The 24,759-nt window shown below is 37.0% G+C and overlaps 1 protein-coding gene across 1 annotated transcript in view; it reads right to left on the bottom strand.

Moving 5' to 3' along the window:
• Nucleotides 1-18,088, bottom strand: part of LOC311069532 (CUB and sushi domain-containing protein 1) — a 684,283-nt gene extending 666,195 nt beyond the window's left edge. Inside the window, exon 1 of the mRNA XM_084092746.1 lies at nucleotides 17,825-18,088. Coding sequence (XP_083948872.1) covers nucleotides 17,825-17,882 — 58 coding nt within the window. The 5' untranslated portion in view covers nucleotides 17,883-18,088. The remainder of the gene's footprint in view (nucleotides 1-17,824) is intronic.
• Nucleotides 18,089-24,759: the final 6,671 nt, after the last annotated feature.

The following is a 24,759-nucleotide window of genomic DNA, read 5'->3' as shown; positions in this document are numbered from 1 at the left end:
ATCTTACTGTACTGATTGGTCCAGTTTGGGTCTGTGATCTCTAACCCAGAATAAAACCTTCTCCGAAGCAGGTTAGCCGTGTAGCATAAGTTACCATAGCGATGAACACCACTAAAAACCAATCCACCTTCTTGAGCCCGAAAAACCAGAGTTTGCTCAAACTAATCTCGAATTTACCTGGGTAGCAACTGAAACCAGCTTTGTACAACAGTCCACTGAGTTTCTAGGTTAGCTTTCTAGTTTGTTTCTTAGTTCTGTCACCCTAGTTCCCAGCCTGTTTGTCACCATGGTTACTACAGACATCATCACTAGTGGTTATAAGAATTACACAAATCAATATAACATTTTGTCATCATAAAAAATGCAAGGTTCCTTACAGACTCAATGAAGATATATGTTTTCGAAGCCTTTGTGTAGGTTTTGATATTTTCAAAAATGTTCTAAAATAATTTTCCAAAATGAGTACTCTTTTTAAAAGTGTCCTAGTGTCCTTCTTTTTTTTTCTTTTTTTAAATTATGAAAGAATTTGTATTAAGTAATTGGTAATTAATTTTGATTTCATGTTGGGCAAAAGTTCCTCTAGAATCACAATTTTTTTGTTATTTTGTTCTCCATTTGTTTATTTCTCATAATTATTATAGCAATTGATTATTCTTTTAGTCTGCTTTGATGTCCCCTGTAAAATATTGATAGGTCTGTGACTAAAAAGATTTTTACCCAACCATATTAAACTGGCCTCTTGAAGGCTGCCCTTTACTTGTTTTCTCACATGTAAGATGTGAAAACATGATGCTGTTAATTTATAGATGTAATTCTAAATGACCCTGACCCTTTAAATGTAGTCTGCTCTTCTTTTTTTTTTAAATCTAATAATATTATTTAATAATATTGCTGACTGATAGAGATTTCAAAATAAATACCATCAGAGGACACTGACATTTGCACACAACACCACTAGTGATAGTGAACGTGCTGCACCTCGAGCACTATCTTCTACCTTCAGGATAAAAGTTTAGGATTCCACAACACAGACAAAACAAATTGAAATGCTCTTTTTATTTCATTAGATTGCTCAGTGAAATATCTCTTCCTTCGATTAATGCTTGTTGTGTGTAACGGCTATGCTGCATATAAAGGCACGAATATGAAGATAAAGGTTCAAACATTATTTAATAATATCCACAGGGTAATTTCCACACGAAGAACAGCAAGCAAAAACACACCATACGTATAATAAAATTAAATAAATTAAAGAACAAATAATGTGTGTTAGCCCACAGCAAACTTAAAAGTTTTTTTTTTTTTTTTGAATTTACACAAGGGAACATTATTAGTGTTTCCCATTCATTTCCAATTATTATTTGTCACCCAACAGTTTTATAATCAGCTGACAATATTTATTATCATAAATAATGAATATATATAACTTTTCATAATAACATCAAATATCTCTAACGCTGTGTTTTCTGTCGTTGCTTTTTCAAAGTCAAACTAAAATCGGCTTAGTGTGCTTATCAAATCACAAAAAGCTGCAATTTAATTAGATAAGTATGCTATATAGTCTGACGTGCTTCATTGAGTGAAGTGCGACACTGTTCATATACACCAGAGGTCTTCAGTCCTGCTCCTAGAGGGCCACTGTCCTGCAGAGTTTAGTTCCAAGGATTGAAGACCTCTGATATACACCTGTGCAGCGCACGGTCCTCCAGTGTTTTCAGCGTCTCAGCAGGTGCTGAGAATTTAAATTGCATTTAGGAACACAACGTGTGCCAGGTTCACTTCTTTTCATAGTTGGATAATTTCTAACGTTTTGTGGACAGGTGTTTCAAGCATTTCACTGCATTTGTAATGAAAAGCATTCGAATATTTGTTGTTGTAGAAATTTAAAGGTTTCCACCAATTTAAAAGCTCCAAGGTTTAACTCTTGCAAGTGAATAAACTGACGAAGACATATTCTGTAAAAAACAAAATGGCAGAAATGTAAAGGATTAAAGAGTATTATTTTACAATAAATTGCTGTAGTAAGAAATGTACTGTGCAATCAAGGCATGCTAAGTAATTTTCTTACAAATTACTGTGAATGAACAGCAGAATGATGGTAACATCACAGTAATTTACTGATCTTTTTTTTTACTGTGAGTTCACATTATAAAGTTGTGTTTAACCATGCCACTGTAAGAAATGTAATTGTTTACCACTGTCATTTTCTTTGGTAACACTTTACAATAAGGTTTGTTAGTTAACATTAGTTAACTACATTAGTTAACATGAACTATTTATTAATCTTTGTTAATGTTAATTTCAACATTTACTAATACTTTATTAAAATCTTGTTAACATTAGTTCAAGCACTGTGAACTAACATGAACAAACAATTAACAACTGTATTTTTATGAACTAACGTTAACAAAGATTAACAAATACAGTAACAAATGTATTGCTCATGGTTAGTTCATATTAGTTAATACATTAACTAATGAACCTTGTAAAGTGTTACCATTTTTTTTAAGTCACCATAATGATAATAAGTGTTCCATTTGATTGGGATCTGGGATCAAAATTCTTATCTAGCCAAGTCAGAAGTATGACAAATGAAAATATTTGTTAAAACGATGACAAGCTAGAACATGAAATAAGCTAATTGGTTGATTTTAAGTTTGTCAGACTATACTTAGCATGAACATGAAGATTTTATTTTAGCATAAATTAAGCATTAAGATTTACCAATAATTTCAAGTTCATAACTTGTAGATGGATCTTTCACATTAGGGAAGCAACTGCTGAAATACATATTTTAAATATGTGGCATAATCTCGCAACACACGATTTTTTTTCTTATAAGTATCACCTAATGCATAGGCATCTATACTCAACATGCAAAACACAACAATGGTGACACTCAACAAATAAAAAATAAAACAATTATTTTAATACATTTTTAATCAAAATGAATCCAATGAACCAAAAATAAGTTCAGCAGCACAGATAAAACCAACAAACTCTACAAAAGTGGTTTTCAACCTGTTGGCCGCGGCACTAGGGGGCCTCAGTGATTCTCCAGGGGGGCCGCGAGATAACTTAAAATGAATTTAAATATATTAATATAATATTATTATTATTATTATCTATAATTATTAATGAACATATATATGCAAACTACATCTTTCAGTTGGATAAAGAAAACCAGTGTCGCCAAAAAAAGTTTTGATGGATGACGATTGTAATGAAGATTAGATTGTAATGAGCCCGTTATGACTGAAGTGCAAACAAACCGTGTATGTGTGCTCTCGGATCACTGATCACTATAACATCGTATTTCTGCATGATCTCAGTTCATATATTTGCGTAGTTGTCAAAATTAATGTACTGTGAGTGTTTAATAACGGATGCTCATCGAAGAAACATATTTTAGAGAAGTTTGAGAGATCAGTGGTGTTTATGTACACATCAAACTCTAGAAACATAGACACGATTGCTTGTTCTGACTAGAGTAGCGCTTTTTTGCTTGTGGGCACTCAGTGTTCAATGCTTAGTACATGTTAGAATATTAAGCCTTAGAAAATTGATTTAAAAATTAGTAGTCAGGTCGCTGATCTTTTCACACTGCACGACTATCTGGGGTAACATTCAGTTGCTGCTGTGTGCACACTGCATGATGGATCGGCGACATGAGGTTTCATATTGCATGACTTTACAAAATAAAGACCCACCAACAACTTCTGTCTGGTCCGCAAACTACCTTTCACAACCAAACGCATGCGAGAAGTGATAAGGAAATAATGCAAGATCACACGTGCGTGAGACCGGAGTTCTCACGCAAGACGGAAATTGTTATTAAAAATGATAGCCTGCAAGAAGATTTGTGATCAAAATTACATCCCGCTGCCCTGTATCTTGCTCTCTCATTGGCTGTAGGTCATCGCCGATGTAGTTTTCAGTCAGAACACATTCACAATAGGATTTTGAATCGCCGACAGGTCCAGATATTTAGCATGCCAAATATCTCACAGGCGTCGGCGACTCGTCTGCGATTCTCTCAGATCGCGTCTTTGATAATTCACACTGCGTGAAAATCAGGCCTAAAATCATTCAGTGTGAACTCGGCATTAGTGTTTGTTCTCGTTAATGTTAGCGTGTCTGTTTTAATCCTGCGTTTATCCCTGTTTCCAGAATATTGTTATTAAAGTCTATCTCCTAGTATTATTCCTCATCTTCGTGTGCTTCAATAGCACGTATCGTGACAGAACTGACCGATACCGTATCAGCATGGATTCACCTGCTGTGCTACTGCTTTGCTTGGAGCAGGAGCAGAAGAGCCTCGAGGCCCACACCTGTGGATTCCTCTCTCTGGTGAGCCTCATGCACTATCCAGACCATTCCCTGTTCGCTTTCTATCTGGCCAGTTTGAACAAGTGCACAAAGGCTCGCCTGCCTGGTGTGGGTCCTCGAGGATCAGTCGCAGAGTTCGTTGAGTGGGTGTTGTTGAACTGCGGTTCAACCTACACCGTCGGCACTGCTAAGGATCGTCACCAGCCCCACTGCGAACACACCGCCAGAGACCAGCCATCAACTACCAGTGAGTGACATGATGGAGATTCTGCTTGAGCCCACCACCAGGGAGATCGGCCTGCCGTGATGCAAGAGGCTGAACTGGATGAGAGAACAGGAGAGGACATCGCCTCTGAGCCTGAGCCCCTAACTGTGACCCGGTGCGTGAGCCGGCAATGGCGTATGTCATTGAGGAAGTATTTATGGAACTCGAGCGTTTGGAGGATAGCCCTGCCCACACTCCTGACGCTGTGTATGAGTCTGATTTGGTCTCTGGAGGACATTTTGATGATTTAAAGGATTTGTTTGAGGAGAACCTTATTGACTGGTTTGAAGAAGTGATACCTAACACCCCTGAATCTCCAGTGCCCCCTGAGTCTCCAGCGCTTCCTGAGTCTCCAACGTTTCCCGTATATCCAGCATATCCGGGATCTCTAATTTGCCCGCTCAACCTCCCTCTCCCACCTCTTCAAACAGCCTGTTCCTCAGCCCCGCCTTCACTTTTGTCCTTCAGCTCCTCTGCATCTCCAACACACAGCAAGGATCTGCTTATTACAATACAGTACAATACAATTTTATTTGTAAAGCACATTTAAAACAACCGAGGTTAGCCAAAGTGCTGGACACTGACATAATTTCAGATAAATTATAAACACATAACATGAGCACAAAACACAGTTAAACAAGTGACAAACTAAAAGAATAAAATGCAGAAATTAACTCTCAGGCTGGTTTAAAGGCCAATGAATAAATGTGAGTTTTAAGTCGTGATTTAAAACTGTCAAGGCTGGGAGCCACTCTGATCATTCCACAGCCTAGGGGCCACGACTGAAAATGCTCGATCTCCCCTATTTTTAAGTCTTGTTCTAGGAACAGATAAGAGTAGTTGGTCAGCGGACCTCAATGACCTCAGAGGAGCATGCATCTTCAGTAGATCATCTATGTAAGCTGGGGCTTGACCATGAAGAGATTTAAAAACAAACAATAAAATCTTAAACTGTATTCTAAAACAAACTGGTAGCCAATGAAGAGAGGCAAGAACAGGCATAATGTGCTCTCGTTTACGGGTTCCTGTAAGGAGTCGAGCGGCAGCATTCTGAACTTTTTGCAATCTAGAGAGAGAGGCCTGGTTAACTCCTATATATATAAAGCATTACAATAATCCAGGCGAGTGGTGATAAAAGCATGTATAACCCTCTCCAAATCTTTGAAAGATAAAAATGGCTTCAATTTGGTAAGTAGCCTAAGTTGAAAGAAACTAGCTTTTACAACAGAGTTTATCTGTTTCTCTAGGTGAAGATCACTATCCATCTTTACCAAGGTTCGTTACCATAGACTTGACGTAGGGCGTCAGGGGTCCCAGGTCCAATTTGGAGGTGCTAGTAAAACTGCTAGGTCTAAAAATCATAATTTCAGTTTTACTTTCATTAAAATGTAAAATGTTTAAAGCCATCCATGCTTTAATGTCATAAAAACAATCTAACAGCCTTTTTATCGAATCCTCACCCTTACTTTTTATAGGCAGGTAGATTTGTAAATCATCTGCGTACAGATGGAAACTAATGTTATGCTTCTTTAAGATGGAACCTAAAGGAAGCAGGTAAAGGGAGAAGAGAATCGGTCCCAAAATAGAACCCTGCGGTACTCCACATGTCACTGGTGCTGCTGGTGAAGTAGAGCCCCCATACCCAACTTTAAACACTCTCGCTGAGAGATATGATCTAAACCATTTTAATACAGTGCCTTTAATCCCCACGTTGTGCTCGAGACGCGAGATAAGAACACTGTGGTCAACCGTATCAAATGCTGCTGTAAGATTTAAAAGCATCAAGATTGTAGAATCTCCAGAATCTGTTGAAATCAAAAGATCGTTAAAAACTTTTATAAGTGCAGTCTCTGTGCTATGAAATGCTTTAAAACCAGACTGGAACACCTCAAGAATACCATGCAGATCTAAATAGGCTTGTAACTGCACTAGGACTGCCTTCTTTAAAATCTTGGACACAAAAGGAAGTTTAGAAATCGGACGATAATTTGAAAGAACTGAAGTGTCTAGATTTTGTTTTTTGATAAGGGGCTGCACCACAGCCTCTTTAAAACAAAGTGGCACATAACCAGAAGTCAGACTACTGTTTATGATTGCTTGAATGTTTGGTCCAATAGTGTTCCATACCTCTTTAAAAAATACGTGGTGGGATGATATCAATGGGACAGATTGAAGGTTTTAAATGTGTAACAATATCATTAAGGGTCAAGATGGAAACAGGCTCAAACTCAATGAGGACTGCAGCACATTCTATGGAAATGGAAGGATCAAAGGCTGGAGGTGAAATGCTAGCTCTAATAGTGGTAATCTTTTCCACAAAAAAGTGGAGGAATTTTTCACAGGCGCAGTAGATTCTTCCTGCATTATAGATTGGGGGGTATGAAGAACAGAATTAATTGTTCTAAAAAGAACATGAGGTTTATGGCCATTTTTATCAATAACATCAGAGAGGTATTTAGCCTTTTCAGTTTTAACAATTCTCTGATAATTATGCCAACAATCCTTTAAGATATCATAAAAAAACTGCAATTTATGTTTTTTCCATTGGCGTTCAGCTTTCCTACACTTTTGCCTAGCCGCTCGAGTTAAATCATTAATCCACGGTTCAGAATTAGGTTTGGAGCGCCTGGGCTTTAGTGGTGCGATTTTATCAAGAATATTTATACAGGTGGATGAAAAACAGGAAACAAGCTCATCTGTACATAGGAAAGCAGACGGCTCTATATTGTCTATAACATTACTAAATGCTTCGGAAAATTGTGCAGCAGTGGCAGGTTTAATCATCCTACGGATACGAGGTGGAGCACATTGCTTAACAGTATTGTTTGGAAGGGAAACATCAAATAAAATTGGTGCATGGTCAGAAAAAACAGCCTTTTGTATCTCAATATTTAAAATAGGCAAACTGCATGACAAGACAAGATCTAATGTGTGGCCATGAATCTGTGTTGGACCACTTACAAACTGTATAAGGTTAAATGAATCAATTAGTTCTAAAAAAATCTTTAGCCAACAGATTTGTGGGACAACATACATGAATATTCATATCTCCTACAATTAATTATTTCAGACAATAATTCAGTAAAGTCTCTGATAAAATGCTTGTTATATTTAGGAGGTCGATAGATAAGAGCACACAAAACGGGCTGAAATTTGCCCAATTCAAACATTGTTAACTCAAAACTCGAAAATTTTATCATTGACAACTGCCTGCAATTGTATTTTTCCTTAAAATTAACGGCAAGTCCTCCTCCTCGACCAGTAGTCCTCGGGGAGTTAAAATATGTGCAATCCGAGCCGACAATCGGTATCAACCAGGTCCCGGCAGGATCCATAGCACGCCAGGATACATAGTGAACCAAAGGCGAACCAAAGTGACGCCGGGCTCCACAGGCAGAATAGTCCGCTAGGTAAGCTTTCAAGCTCACCAGCTGGCCGCTGCGCTTCCCACAGTGTCTCGAGCGTCCTCTACGGACAAGGGAAGCCGGATTGCGTACAAGATGAGCAGGTATGTTTAGCAAGAGGGGAGGGAGAAAAGTTTTCTGACCATCCCAGTCACACTTAGGCGACTTCTCCAACGCGAGACGGAAATCGATCAGCGTTTGACGATCATAAACCAGCAGAGAGTCAATACATTGCATAAACAGTGACACAAGGAGTAAAATCATGAACAATTTGCTCAGCACCAGACGGCCGGCCACAAACATTGGCGCCATCTTGCACTCAGTTATTGTCCTCAGGCTACCAGCTCCATCCAGCACAGCGGAATGTCCTGTTTCCGCCTCCAGCCTCTGTGTCCATCACTCCATCGCGGCCTGTTGACACATCGGCTCTGCCTTGGCTCCTTCCTCCCTCGGCTCCACCGGAAACCATCTGCCATACGGCTTCACTGGGCTCCCTTGTCCCTCCGGCTCCGCTTTGGTTGGACATCGTCCCGCCTGCACCTTTGGCTCTGTCTGGCTCTGCCCTCCCACTGGCTTTGCCTTTGTCCTCTGGTTATCTGGCTACACTTTGGACACCCATCGCCGCGGCACCTCGTCGGTCTCACGTGGGCTCATCGCCCTCTCATCTCCACCTGGGTCTCCATCTTCAGTGGCAGAATCTCCGCCGGTCGTCCCCTTGGTGCTTGCCATCAAGTCGTCTCCACCATGGCTCCTCCCGCCTTCGACTCCGCCCTGGGGCCTCGTTCCTGGCTGGCCTCTGGTTCTACATGCAGCTCCTCCTGCTACTGGCTCCTCCCACCTTCCACTCCTCCATGGACTTCATAATGTATCCCAGAATCTTTGGTTTATTTTCTTGTTTCACACCTTCCTCCAGAGACCCCTCCCTCCTCAGTTGGACTAGTTACGGCGCGAGGACGAGCCTTTTTGAGATGGGGCTTACTGTAACATCATATTGTTCTGTGTTCCCCCCATTCATTGTGTTTTTGGTTCTGTCCTGTGACCAAGTTTTCCTTAGTTTAATTAGTCATTTCATTCACCTGTGTCTTGTTAATCAACATATTAGTTCCCTTTGTTTGGTCATGCTTATAAGCCTTCAGTTCTCCCTTAGTGTTTGTCGGTTCTCGTTATTATTCCTCGTCTTCGTGTGCTTCAATACCACGTACCGTGACAAAAAATTGTCGAACCAACTAAATTGATTTATTTTTAATGAACTAAATTAAGTTGTTTAAAAATGTCTTCAATTAAGTAAGGGTAAAGAATTATTTTTTGAGTGTATTTACATCAAGGTGGAAAAGGACTTTCATCATATAAAACAAAAAAGATTATATCAAACTTAAGTAATTTTACCTTGCTGGAGAAATCGGGTTACATCTACTGGCAGTTATGTTTCAGTAAAACCTTGTACATTTTCTAAGTAAAAATGACTAAACATTTTTTTCAGTACAGTAAAACCATATGATCAGCACGCATGAATGAGATGAAGTAATAAACAAACAGTCTTTAATAATAATCCAAAACACTATGAATGAACACAGGTGATAACTCCGAGATTAATACAATATCAAGCGTAGCGTTAGTTCTGGCAGCTCACGTCAGTCAAGCTCACGTCAGCTGACTCTCAGCTGATCCACGTCTAACTATAGGAATGCAACGCCTATCACAGCATCCCTATAAATAAGGCCCATTCTATATTATCAGTAGCTTTATCACGTTGCTCAGGAGTTAATTACGTTCCTCCATCCCCAGGTCCTCCTCTCTCCAGTCAGGACTTGGCCTTCTGATATTCCTTTTTGAAACAGACCAATTTTTCCTTGAATATAATGATATCTGCAATACACTTATGTTCGGGCAGGGAGTTCTTGCCCAGAACAGAACCATACCGCCAATCCAAACTGTATGCTAATTGTCAATCATCTTTGATGATAGTGATCCTGATAGAACCACACTTCACAAGTTCACACTTACAAATTATCAGATAAAGGAGTAAAGGAGTATCGAGCAAAGTACTCCCCCCGTATTCCTGGCTGTGATAGGAACCAGCCAAGAGTAAGGTGTCGGGGTGGCGGAGGGATGCTGAAAACTGTTGAGGAACATAGGTGAGTTGGCTATGTGTATATATAGGCCTCCCCCGAACTTTGTTAATGAAAAATCATTTAATGCAAATGAGAACTGACACAGAACACTTTAAACACAGGTAACCAAAGGTAACCAAACTAGACACAGGTGAAACTAATGAAACAAATGAGGACATAATCAGTAACAAAGAAATTCAAGGCCAGTCCATTTTGGGTTTTTTTGCATTCGGAGAGTGTGTTTTCGCTGATGACGGATGCATGGACAGAGCAAAGAAGCTGAGCCATTGTGAACCTCATCAAAAGTGAACTGGTGAAGGTTAGCTACAGTAAGTTGCCAGGACTTCTACAGACACATACTGGATGAGAAGGCTCTGCTCGAAGCTACCAGATCCGACAAAAACATCCGACAAAAACAAGTTTAATATGCACTGGATCCATTAAAAACGCATGTATAATCTTTGTATAGTCTATTAAAGTTGCACAATCTAGTCACTGCTTAAGGAAATTTAGCATGAATATGTCCCATATTATATCACTTAAACCTAGGCAAATTGAGTGCCAGTCACACAGAGCCAGTCACAATTTAAAGTTTAATATCATCCAAAATCACTCCAATAGGCTTTTCATCTAACATAAATCAATATTTATATTTTAATTAACACTGTTTAGTAATAATGAGTTATCGTTCTACCACGTGTCCCCAAAAATTATGTCTGCTGACCTGCAACAGAGCAATAACCAAGTGGTCACCTTATTTCAAATCAGTGGTGTAGTTGGGCTCAAAGGAACGTGCAGTATACTCTCTATTCGTATAAAATGTTATTCATCCAAGTCTTAAAGCAAGTGGAGTCTGAAGATTTCCAGTTAATGAGTATTATCTTTTTGTAAGGATCATACACAGCAATAAAGATAATTGTTCAGTGCTTGCCATTGTCCAAAATCGACTCAAATTGTCAAGTAAAAACATTTTAAAAAATCTAATATGCTACAACAAAATAAACAAATAAATAACAACAAATAAACTTTCTTGCTTTCTGCTATTTTGCACATCATGGCTGATAAAGCTAGATTAATTAATGTCTGTCCCTGAAAACTCCCCAGATGCCTTTGAACAAGGAATAGCAGCAGTCATTGTCATTAACTTTGATGGCACAGCTGTGACAAAACTAATGATTCTTTCAAAGGCTTGCGAAGCAGTGGAAGTGCCTGCAGCATCACTAATTCTTTTGAAAAAGCATGTCCTCTAAAATGTTGCAAATAATGGGAATACAGAAAGTAGCCTTTGAATTGTAGTTCACAGACAAAGAGAGGAGACAGTTGGAGCAAAGTTGTTCATTCACACAAGTACATTAGCAGTGAGGTAATGGAGGTAAGCAGGCTTCAAGACTGCATTTCCTGTAATATTTATTTACATGCTTTGTGCAAGGATATGTTTATAAATTTTGTTGATTTATAATCTGTGATTAAGCTGCACACACAAACACACACATATAACCTTTATTAGGGCTGTCAAAATTAACGTGTTAGGGCATGCGATTAATTTTTTTCAGTTTAACACTTAAAAAATATGCAATTAACGCAGCATCTATTTTTTTCAGTCATGTAGGCCTATTGGCTGCATTACAGTTTGTCTTACAGTTTGCACTACTTTTGGCTTCGGTATAGTACCACAATCTAATACAAGTTTGGCGCGGCTATTGCACGTAATTTTATTCATTCTCGCAAGTTTCACGTTTATAAAGTGTATATCACTTAATCAACACAGATTATCACGTTAAATCAGTCATTTGAAAACTTTTGTGTGATAAGTAATTTCAGCAGTACTGCGTCTCCCCTCTCTATCTCTCAAAATGAGCAAATTGCTTCTGGCTTCAAAAGACATTGCGCCTGCACTATAAAGCCGCTTTTACACTATCTCCGACAAACATCAAGCGAGATCAAAATTTCTGATCCAATTTGAACTTCTGCAGGCCTGCAGCTAGACCGAATGCAACCGGCCGACCGGATGTCACGGATGTATTCTAATCAAGACTAGTGGGAGTGGGAAGTTAGAATTGCCAATATTTTTCCACTTTAACGTTATTCTGTAAACTCTATTTCTGTAAAACAGCGGTTATTAATAATTATGGCAGAAATAATTGTTTTATAACTATAAAAATTATTTATGTTGATTAGCTCTATAAAATCTACTATGTTTTTATTTTAGTCGTACAGGGGGTTATTTGTTTTGTGTGGATATATTCGTATGCATTAGATTAATTAAAATCATTCATTTTACCATTGTGAATACGCCGAGGGTAACGGTTGCTTCACAACCAATTTCAAAGTTCTGTGCGACTGCCGATAAAGGGAAAAATGCGACAATCATATGCGAATGTCAGAAATTGTGGAAAGGCAGCTTAAGCGAGCTGTGCGCTGCTATACAACACTCTCGCTAGCGTGTCGGGACAGCTGACGGAAATCACTTGCCCCACGTCTTTTTAAGATCATTCAGTAGTACTTGGGAGCTCTTGAGAGTTTTCTTTGCGCTCATACCAACAACGCACACACAAGCCAGTTTGGGTTGTCAGTTTGGGTTGCACACAGCCACCAAGTGGTGAACTTCGGAAGAGCAGCGTAAGTATCGAAATTAAGTCAAGTCACCGGTATACCACGCAACCCTAATCTGTACTGGCACGCTATCTGTGAAGCGGAACAAACACCAGAAACACACGCACAGAATGCCACAGACAGCGCACCAGCACTGCACTGAGTTCTCTTTTAAACTTGAACGGACAAAAAACACAAAAATATGTAAAATTCCTGTTTTGTCGATTATATTCGTATGCGCAGTCTTAAATGAGTTTAAAAGTGTTAAATGAGCATAATGAGTTGTCAGGAAATATATGTCAGATCCGCTTCATGTGTGTCAGGTCTTGAAGTGACAGCAGCCTAATAAACCTGCTGTTGTCTGTTTCATTAATGTTAATCAATTGTTAAAATGTATAGTTTTCAATTATATTGTAATGTTAAATGGCTATAATTAATGGCTAAAATTGAGGAAAACAATTAATGTAATAGACATCAATATCAGTATCAGTGATACAGTCCTTCATTTATAGTGCTTAGTAAAAAAAAAAAAATTTTAAATATAGTCTCTTATATATATATATATACATTTTTTATGTTTTTTAAGAAAGAAGTGTCTTATGCCCACCAAGGCTGCATTTATTTGATTAAAAGTACAAAAAGACAAAACTGTAATATTGTTAAATATTATGACAATTTAAAATAACTTTTTTTTATTTGAATATATTTTAAAATGTAATTTATTCCTGTGATGCAAAGCTGAATTTTCAGCATAATTATTCCAGCCTTTAGTGTCACATGATCCTTCAGAAATCACTTTAATATGCTGATTTGATGCTCAAAAAACATTATTATTATATATGCTGAAAACAGTTGTGTACAATTTTTTTCTTCAGGATTCTTTGATGAATAGAAAGTTCTATGTCATTCATTTAAAATATAATCTTTTGTAACATTATAAATGTCTTTACTGTCACTTTTGATCCAAAAACCGAAAACTTTTGAACGGTAATGTATAATGTTACAAAAGCTTTCTATTTCAGATAAATGCTGTTCTTTTTAATTTTCTATTCATCAAAGAATCCTGAAAAAATTACATAACTGTTTTTTAACATTGATAATAATAATAAACATTTCTTGAGCAGCTAATCAGCATACTAGAATGATTTCTGGAGGATCATGTGACAAACCGACCACTGGTGGTGGTTGAGGAGAGATCCCCTGATACGATTGTAAAGCGCTTTGGGTGTACAGTAGTACATATGAAAGCACTATATAAATGCCACATTAATTAATTAATTAATTAATTAATTCATTCATTCATTCATTCATTCATTCTATGAAGACTGGAGTAATGATTTACTCAGCTTTGCATCACAGGATTAAATTTTAAAATATATTCAAATAGAAAACAGTTATTTAAAATTGTAATGATATTTCACAATATTACTGGGGGTGTTTTATATTTTTAATCAAATAAATGCAGCCTTGGTGAGCATAAGATACTTCTTTTAAAAACATAAAAGATCTTACCAATCCCAAACCTTTGAGCAAACTTTTTGCTATACAAATGAACTATCAATGCATTTATTTCCATTCAAAGGGATGAAAACCGAAATAGATTAGGCTTCCTAATCTATAGATAGATTCCTTATTAATATCATTAATATTAATTAATATCACAGCCTTTACCTTTCAGTTGAAATGCCTTGAAATGCCTAAATGTTTTGAGAAGTTTAAAATTTGTGCAGACAAGATATAGACATAATAATAATATAACAGTCTATTATTTAAGACTATTTAATGTATCAATTAATGAACATTTCAATGCTTTGACAATTGCTAGCACCATCCCTAGCTGCTGTGTGCCTATTTTGGTAAAGATCGGACCAACAGCCTAGGAGTTCGAAAAACTAGCAAGTAGCAAGACATTATTCCAATACAAAAACCTTGACTAGAGTTAGACCTTCTTATTCCACAATATCCAATAGGTAGGCTATAACTCATCAAATGAGAATCAAATGAGCATCCAGTTAGAATTTCCAATTAATGCAGTAAGATTTTATTTGGTTATTTCGAGTCATGTTCGATTAGCACTGGTTCCAAATTACAACAAATTTTAATATAAATCATATACGCATTTCCTTTAGGGTCTTCTGCGTGACACATTCAAGGCAACATCACTGATTTACAAGCTGTAGTATCATTGTAAATTGTTTATAAGATCATAGTTAATAAGAAACAACAGTTCTCAGGATTACAATGTTAGGATGCGCACAACAAACTTTTTGCTAGCACCATCCCTTACTGCTGTGTGTCTATTTTGTTGAAGATCAGCCTAGGAGGAATTCGAAAAAGTAGTTTGTTTGTTTGTTTGTTTTTGTTTTGTTTTTTTAAATTCAGAATGTAAATTCAGAATTTAAATTCAAAATTCAGAAATATGGAAAAAGCAAAATACTGTATAGGTGGAAATTTTGTTTCTAGCTCTTAGGAATCCTAAGTTATGATTCAAAATGCAAACTACATAATTATAGAGCCACCTAGTGTTGAACGGGTATGCGTCTTTGCGCCTGAGTAATGGTGTATAATTGGGACCATCCGGCCAATTTTGGGATCTCTACGATTTATGGTCACTGAGGCCCATACACTTCTAGGGCAGAAAAGAAGAAGAAGAAGAAGAAGAAGAAGAAGAAGAAGAAAATCAATAATCAAAATCAGTTTTGATTCATCTCAGTGGCTCTTATAAGCTGTTGACTAAACTATTTGTTTAGAATCGTTCACTGTTCAGTGACTTTTTCTGTACATTACATTGTTACGCCAGTAGGTGGTGACAAGAAAGTGTATTGTGTTATGAGCAAGTCGTTGAATACTTTACAGATTCGTTAAAACAACTGAAACAATTACAGTAAATCGTATGAACAGCAGAGCCGATCAGCCCTATATGCACAATACGCAAGTTGCGTAGGGCCCTGCAAATTACTCAAGGCCCCTCCTTCCCCTCGTGTCAAAGCGTGTCAATCAAAGTTTAAAACATCAATGAGAAAATTAAGCGGAAAAAAAACACCATGAGAGTGAATTGCGGGAACAGCTATCAGGTAGACTTGGGTTCTCTCCTCTCCAAGTTTGATGTCAGTAAAGTTAAGTTGATGTGCATCTCTCTTTAGTCTGTCTGTCTGTCTGTCTGTCTGTCTAACCCAGCTGGGCAGTGCATCTTTTGGTCTTTCTGTGTCTTGCTTGCTAATGCCGGACACTTCCAGGGCTGTGTTCTGTGACTTTGTGCCAGACAAAAAAAAAAAAAAAAAATGAGAGTGAAATACAACTATGTATTACGTTTGATAAACGACAAAGGGCAATGGTGGCAAAGACGACATGAAGGTCATATTATACTATTAGAAATAAATCTTTAAGTTTTTAACTTATTTGTTGCTCAAAATGAATCTAATAATTCAGACACATGCACTGTAAAAAAAAAATACATCCCCAAAAATTTCAAGTGACCGATAACATCTAAATTTTTCAATTAGTCTGACGTATTATTTCTCATTGAGCCAATGTTAACAGACTATTGCAACAAGAATTTCACTTGGGCCAATTGAAAAATTTAGATTTTATCGGTCACTTGAAATTTTTTATTTGGGAGGGTTAGAAATTTTTTACAGTGTGGAACATCTTACACAGTAACATCCACAATGGGGCAAAACTAAATTCCACTAACTTTAAAATAAAATAAAATAATTATTTTCATACTCGTAGCCTGAGTATGAACAAAATATGTAATCTGTCTCATTTGTATTACAAAATAAACCAACAAAACAAACTGCTAAGGTGAACCAAAAATAAGTTCTGCAGCACAGATAAAACCAACAAGTATCAAAAAACACAACATAATATACCCATGCTGCATTGCATGCTGGGTGCCTTTATATACATACAGTATGCACTGTAGAAATAAAGTATGATATTGTTTACAGTATTTTTTTCAATACTGTAAGTATTGTTAAAGTACAACGTAAAAACTTGACTAAAATTGTAAAATACTGTAGATTTTACAAGAAACAAAATGAAACACATGAATCATTGCATGGAAGCTAAAAAGGAGAACGATTTGTTGAGCTAAAAGATTCCTTGCAAACACACACCTTTATAACCTACAATAGTTGTAGCTACAACAATAAGACGTATATCCTATGAAATGTGTAACCTGTCTGTAATAAAAAAAAAAGTTAAATAAATAAATAAATAGATCAAATAGAGACGCAATGCATTCAACAAACTAAATGTATAAATCTCCATATAGCCTTAGTTACAAGTGTTACAAGAGCTACCTCATCATAAACATCAGGCTCCTATCAATTTCATTGTCGGATGTTTTATGTTCAAATTCTTCCTTCTGAATATCAAATCGTAGCTCCTTCACATAATATACTTTGTAAATATTGAAATTCGATTTTGACAGCCTGCAAAGTCAATCCACTGACATACTAAAATAAAATAATGCGTAGAACCTCAATGGAAACCGTTGGAAGACCAGACGGCTATAAGGCCTTTCTTAACACAACACAGCTGTCTATGATCCAAAAAAGTTTATACCAACACATCTGTGTGATGTAAAATAGCCTTCGTGTTTTGTGTTTGTTTTTATTTATTGATATTTTTTGCTTGTAATACACATGATGTAATTCTCAGGAAAATAATGAAGCGCGTGTTCTCCCTCCCCTGCTCAACCCTAAAGTCTAACAGGCATTGTGACAAATATAATAATAAAAAAATAAAATAATTGATTTTATAATCAATCAAAATGCAATATCCTAGGGATTTCTCGGGAGCAATATTGTCTCTCATGCAATCAGACATTCAGATTGAAGTTAAGAAGGTGTCTATGCTCACAAAATTTAAGCGTCACCTCCCCGTGTATTTATAGGTAATATGTATATAGGGTATAGGCCTATATTGTGCCATAACTTATTCAAACACTTTTTGCTTGCCATATACAAGTTTTGATATGGCTTCGTCAAATGCAAAATGAACATCCACGTATATTCAAGGTCTGAAAGGACTTTTGCAGAAATACCCAAGAGCAGTCCTATTCCTCAAAGGGAATAATGGCAATGACACCCAGCTTATAAAACAGACTTTCAACTTACCGTGAGCTGCGGCAACAAAACCTGCGAAAAGCAGCAGGATGTGCTTCAATGAGCCCATGGTGTCCGCTGTAATTCCACGCAGCGCCACGGTGTCTTGCGTTTTATTTTCACCGATCACAGTAATGCATAGAGATCCAGCTTTGGCAAGAACATCTGACGCCGATGGCACACGGATTCGTCTATATTAGCTCTCATATCACCGAGAATGTCCACTGCAGAGACGAGACACGGTGGTGTTGGAACCAAAAGTGATTCCCTCGCTCAAAACCGTGGAGACAGAATGGAGCGATGAGGCAGTCCGCATCTAGAGGAAGGCGCTGGACTCAACCATCATGTGTGATACAGGGGAATATGGATGGAGATCTACAGTCTGGTGCGGCAGTCCACAGACCATTATGGGTCCACATAAAAACATCACCTCATAAAGTCGCTTTTAAGTGAGCCATATGATTTAATAGGAACGATCGGAAGAAATACCTGGAAAAGTAGCCATAAAATTGTATGTCATGCCATAAAAAATGCGAATGGGATTCCTAATGAAATCTCGCTCATAATTTGGGTCTGATCATAACGGAATTTTAATTCTCTTAAATACAATATATTATTTATAATATAACAAAACAGTATTGCGTATATTTAGTAAACAGTAATATTATTATTCAAAATAGTTTAATGAGACCAGTACTTGATATCCAAAGAAATTAAAAAAACCTCTTTCAATATTTTAAAACTCCTGTAGCTCCTCGGTTTAATTTGCCCAGTAGCAAGACATTATTCCAATACAAAAAGCTTAACAAGAGTTAGGCCTTCATATTCCACAATATCCAATTGGTAGGCTATAACTCAATAATCAGAGCATCCAGTTTGAATTTCCAATTAATCCAGTAAGATTCTATTTGGTTATTTTAGGAGTCATGTTCGATTAGCAATGGTTCCAAATTACGACAAATTCTAATATAAATCATATACACATTTCCTTTAGGGTCTCCTGGGTGACACATTCAAGGCAACATCACTGACTTGCAAGCTGTAATATCATAGTTAATAAGAAGCAACTGTTCTCAGGATCGCAATGTTAGGATGAGCAGGACATTTATGTCTGGGGGTATGTGGATGAATCTGTTTGGATGACAACTGTGTTTAGGCAACCTCGTGACAGGAATATTTAACTTAATATAAAAGCCAGTTAATCATTCTTACTGCACCCCCCACACCATAACCACTATAATGCACACGTTCAAACTCACACTCTCTGGAAAAGAGTGCAGCACTCATCAAAAGACATGTCTCACAGTTAAGATTTATTATCAATATTTATTAATGTTAAATAATGGTGGCAAAATGCGTTGGTCCGATGGTATTTCTTCGACTTTGAGAGAGAAGTTCATTCTCGATTTAAAATGATGCTATGCTGCCATCTATTGATCATTGACACTCAGGTTAATGCATTGAAAATGTCTGTGGATTTGAATAGAGGGATCCGTGAGTCCGCGACCAGTAAATACTTCTGCACATTTCTTGCATTTTTTTATACTAAAACTTCATATTCTATCATCAGCAAAGTATTTTAATAAAATATTAAAATGAATTTCAGATTGTCTTTCTGTTTGGTATGTCCGTTTTTTTGTGTAATACCTGATGTTCTAGTATGATAATGTTCCAAAGAGCATCTTGTGCTTCATGGAAGCAATGTCCTTTATTTTTCCGAATTCTACAACTTTATTCAGTTCTTTATTGCCAGTTTTTCAGACTTTCTCTTATAGACTTTTGGGTTGCACTGCATTACACTTTAATTCGTAGGGGGAAAAAGCACGATTAGGGTTATCTGACTGATAAAAAAGAGTCCTGTTTTTTTATTTTTTTATTTTTTTTAACAGAAAGAAAGAAAGAGGAAAAAAAACGTAAACTTTATATCCAAATACAACGACCCATTTTAGGATAAAAGCTTTTTAGGCAAATGGTTAAAAACTAATTAAATTGAACAAATGAAACTCATTTAAGGAACCCCTCTTGGTTAGAGGGTTTCTATAAAATCTTTTTTTTTTTTTTTTTGAGATTATCACACAGCTGTGCAAATACTAAGGTTTATCTATATTGACTAGTTTGGATAATTAGAATTTCAGAATTGTACTTTATTAAGAAGAGCTCTGTTGTTTTTATCAGTCGCTTGATTGTTCCAATAGTAAATAAATGTATCTGTTGTGCTTGAGTACTTTAATGTGTCTATATGTTGACATTGAGATCAGTGGTGCTGTCCATGATGTGGTGCTGAAACCGAGCTGTCCTTGACTCTAGCAAGGGAAAATAATAATGTTCCCTCCCCTGTGCCTTATTTAGCACCACCTGTTCCAGATCTTTTTTTCTAGCAGAAGCCCGATATGCTGCTTTAGAACTGATAAAATGAGAAAGAAAGAAAGAAAGAAAGAAAGAAAGAAAGAAAGAAAGAAAGAAAGAAAGAAAGAAAGAAAGAAAGAAAGAAAAAAAGAAAGAAAGAAAGAAAGAAAGAAAGAAAGAAAGAAAGAAAGAAAGAAAGAAACACTTCTGCCTTTGGGCCCTATCATACACCCGGCGCAATGCAGTGCCAGGGGCGACGGAAGTGTGTTTTGTTGTTTAAATAGAAAATGCATTTGAGCCCATTTGTGCGCCCATGGGCGTGCTGGTCTGAAAAAGAGGTGTGTTCAGGCTTATTGCTGACGCGTTGCTATTTTGAGGCAACTGAAACCTGCTCTAAAGTGAATGGTGCAATATTTTTTGTTGTTGTTGTTGTTATTTAAAGAGCGCGTTATTAATATGCGCCTATAGGCGGGTCCATAACACGCATACACTTTGTCACGTAGATGGTCTGTTTGCGTGCGTTTTCTTCGCTAGAGAAGTCGTCAGGGTTTTTTTTTTCGCTCTCAAATTCCGTCATGTAAATAGCGAATCCGCCATGGCGCAAGCACAGTTGACTTTTATAGGGAATGAGAGATGAGACTCTGATTGGTTTATTGCACGTTATGACCAAAACACACCCATTACTCATTAGGCACAACCTTTAGACCAGGGATGGGCAACTTAGGTCCTGGAGGGCCACTGTCCTGCAGAGTTTAGCTCCAACCCTGGCAAAAACTCTTTTCTAGTAATCCTGAAAACATTGATTAGCTTGTTCAGATTGGTGTGTTTAATTAGGGTTGGATCTAAACTCTGCAGGACAGTGGCCCTCCAGGACTGTTTTTTCAGGATTTCAGGATTTTTCCCATCATTAAACTGGCAAAAGTGGATTCAGACACACCCTAAGTGCACTTGCACCCTTAGATCGTTAAAATAGGGCCCTTTGACTTGTTTTTGACGGAAGTGCATGCTTTAATCTAATTATATTCAGGTTTGTCAATGGTAAGCATCTTGCATATTCAATTATTTAGTACTGTATGTTTCAAGTGAAAAAGACAAATACATTATATGTAAAGTACATTTAATATAAGTATCTGAAAGGTACACTAACATATTTATGTAGCTACAAATAGAAAAAAAAAATATGTGAGCTTGTGTTTGTACTCATTTCATGCTTTCTTCTAATGCACACAGAGAAACTTTGATTAGCTACAAATTTAGTGGTAATGTAGCATATAGCTTTTGAAAATGCAGTTCGGGGGAAAGTACACTGGTTAGTTCAGGTCTTCGAATCTGATTGGCGGAGAGGCCTTCTGGGAGTGCTGATATTTTGAGAAGGATGGCTGCAGCCTGCAGAACAGGGCGGGGCTATACCTGTCGCTCCACCCCATACTTACTCTGATTGGCTCGATCGTCTTTCATAGGCATACATGATAGGAAATGTGTTCGGAGTTGTCTTCATTATAATGCACAGGCAATACAACATAGCCTACATCCCACAATGGCAAGATAAATTAATAAATGTTGATTCATGGTGGACGGTGTACACAAAACCTGTAGGCTACTTAAGTTAAAGCAGAGAAACACTAATAAAATATTACTCCAGTAAAAGAGTGGTTTCTAATGCAACACAAATAATATAGCCTAGACCTCAGAGCTCAGTCTGACATTATTAAGAATTTTTAGGAGCACACTTGATCTGAGAATGTCATATTACTCCTGGATCTTAGCACATTTGAGCGGGACAAGACCAAATCAAGTGTTTATTGTTTACTTGACTCCCTTGTTAACTGCTGCAAGTTTAATATTCTGAATCAGTCGAATTCACAAGTGAACCATTTGATGTTATTTGTGAACCAGTTGATTGAAAATAATCGGCTCAAAAGATTCGTTCATGAAACTGACATCACTGTCGGGTCACAGAGAAGATCAATTTCTTCACTTTAAAATAATGAAGAACATTTTTCCTGAAATGAAGAGGAGGAAAAAAATCTGCTATTATGATTTGCAATGTAGTGAAGAAAATGAAAGTTTCATAAAAATTAAAATAATATGGCAGACACAAGCCTGCAGTGTCATAGTTATCATACAACTGCACCCGTCATGGCTTATAAAAACCAATAACACCTGGAACTATAAGTGTGTCTTGCCTCCTTGCCTCCATCCTTCCCACGGGTCATTTTGAACCAAAATATTTGAATAAAAATTGAGTGTTCATCGGTTCAAGACCCCATGACTTTTGTCGCACTTGAACCACGAATACACACACACACAAAAAAATGGATTCGAGGAGTTTTGTGGTTGAAATTTAAAAAAGTAACAAGTCCTTACCTCGCAGGTCAAATTGACCCCCATAGGAAAGAATGGAATGTGAGGAATGCTTCAGTACACATAGAAAAACATAAAAATGCTCAAAATGAAACCTTAAAATGCTAAAACTTTACCTAAAAAAATAAATGTATAATGTTTACATGTGTATCTGAATACATACTGAAGAGAAATTAATTTAGGACCCAGAGGAAACAGCTCATTTGCTCCAAATAGTGCTATAAGGCCATCTAGTGGTTAGAGTCATGAAATATCATGTTATATATATTTTTTTTCCACAAGAGGTCGACAAAGACACCCAAATGTAAGATATGTTTAGCTGAATTAAAAGGTTTTTACATGAAATTGTGAGTTAGTTTGAATTTTAGTTGTAAGACTGTGAGAAATGTGCTTAAATTACTATTTATTGATTATTTATTGATTAAATCTAGTAATTTAAAGGTAAATAAAATAAAAAATAACAAAACAATCTCCAAAAAATATTGCATTAAAAAATAGAAAAAATATTATCAAAATGAAATAAAATAAGCTTTCTGCACAAAAAAAAATTAAGTATAATTGTAGGGCTTTGGGTCATTTTGACCCACGAGGGAAGGCTTTGTTACAAAACGCAAGGGAAGGATGAGGTATAGTGAGACATCTTTTAAATTTCCTTTCTCATACTATAGTGATATGAAGTAATCACATGGTAAGTACCAGCATACATCACATCTTCCTTTTTTTTTAAACAATGTTTGCACACAACAACAAACTTAAACTTGTTACCAACTCTTAATGCAAATTAGAAAATCAGTATTGCAATTTAAATCTCCAAACAAAGATGAACAGGTCTCAGTCTCTACTTTACTTTAGTTAACAACTTATGTACTTTAGCTAGAATAATGCCTTGGAGGTCTAACCACTCTACCAGAATGTATCACTTTCACCTTTCTTTAGCAACATCTTCAGGCATTGGTACAGGTGACAATGCCTGAATTCTGGAAACTCAATTCTTTCATCTTGAGCAGGTGTTTTTGATTTCTTCTTTAGATTTCTCCACCCTGTGTTTGATACCAGTGTTCCAGTGATGTTCTGTGACTAAACCTTGAAGGGAAAAGATATCACCTATGGGGTCAAAGCCTGTTCCCCAATGGTATCTGCTAAAACCTTTACAAGAGGCATATATACCCCTTGGGTCCCAGCAAGTTTTCACCAAGGTGGTAGGACCCATCGATCCATTTCGCCAGTTTGCGTACATTGTTTATTCGGGTAGCCTGCCCTCCAGATAATAAATATGCACTTGCTTTGCAATTCATCCATTGGGTTATTATGCAATCAAACTAATCAAGAGATCTAGACTTTGACGGTTTCTTCTTATTTGTTTTCATGTCGCTGTTCTCATGATTGCTGTATGAGATTTTTATAGACAACTATGCCTAGGGTCTTGAAGTTCTATCACACCACATGTAGCCACTTACATGTATGCTTACTTAGTATATGCAACTCTTTAGGTATTTACAACACAACTGGTCACTATATGATACGATTGTGAAAATTAATCATAAGAAGAAGTTTATATTAGTTCAAGTTTGCTCTGTGTGGATGTATTGTTCTGTTCCAGTGATGTTCTGTGACTGAACCTTGAAGGGAAAAGATATCGCCTATGGGGTCAAAGCCTGTTCCCCAGTGGTACCTGCTGAAACCTTTGCAAGAGGTATATATACCCCTCGAGTCCCAGCAAGTTCTCACCAAGGTGGTAGGACCCAGCGATCCGTTACGTCACTTTGCATACCTTGTTTATTTGTGTAGCCTGCCCTCCAGATAATAAATATGCACTTGCTTTGTAATTCATCCACTGGGTTATTATGGAATCAAACTAATCAAGAGTTCTAGACTTTGACAGTTTCTTCTTATTTGTTTTCATGTTGCTCTTCTCATGATTGCTGTATGAGATTTTTATAGACAACTATGCCTAGGGTCTTGAAGTTCTATCACACCACATGTAGCCACTTACATGTATGCTTACTTGGCATATGTAACTCTTTAGGTCAGGGATGGGCAACTTTGATGATAGTGAGGGCCACAAATATTTTATCGTCACTATCAGAGGGCCAAATGTGACTGTGCACTTCCACCAATGGGATATTGGAAAATTAGAGGTACCATTTTAGAAGAAAACAATGTACGTATGCCTGTATTACAGACTCTGCTTAGTGAATCAACCTGCATGTCCATATTCAATTATTTTTTCTTCTTCT

This window comes from Abramis brama, assembly GCF_963993115.1.
Source record: "Abramis brama genome assembly, chromosome: 19".
Classification (NCBI taxonomy): Eukaryota; Metazoa; Chordata; class Actinopteri; order Cypriniformes; family Leuciscidae; genus Abramis; species Abramis brama.
The sequence above is the reverse complement of the archived record's forward strand: the minus strand, read 5'-3'. Positions and strand labels throughout refer to the sequence as shown.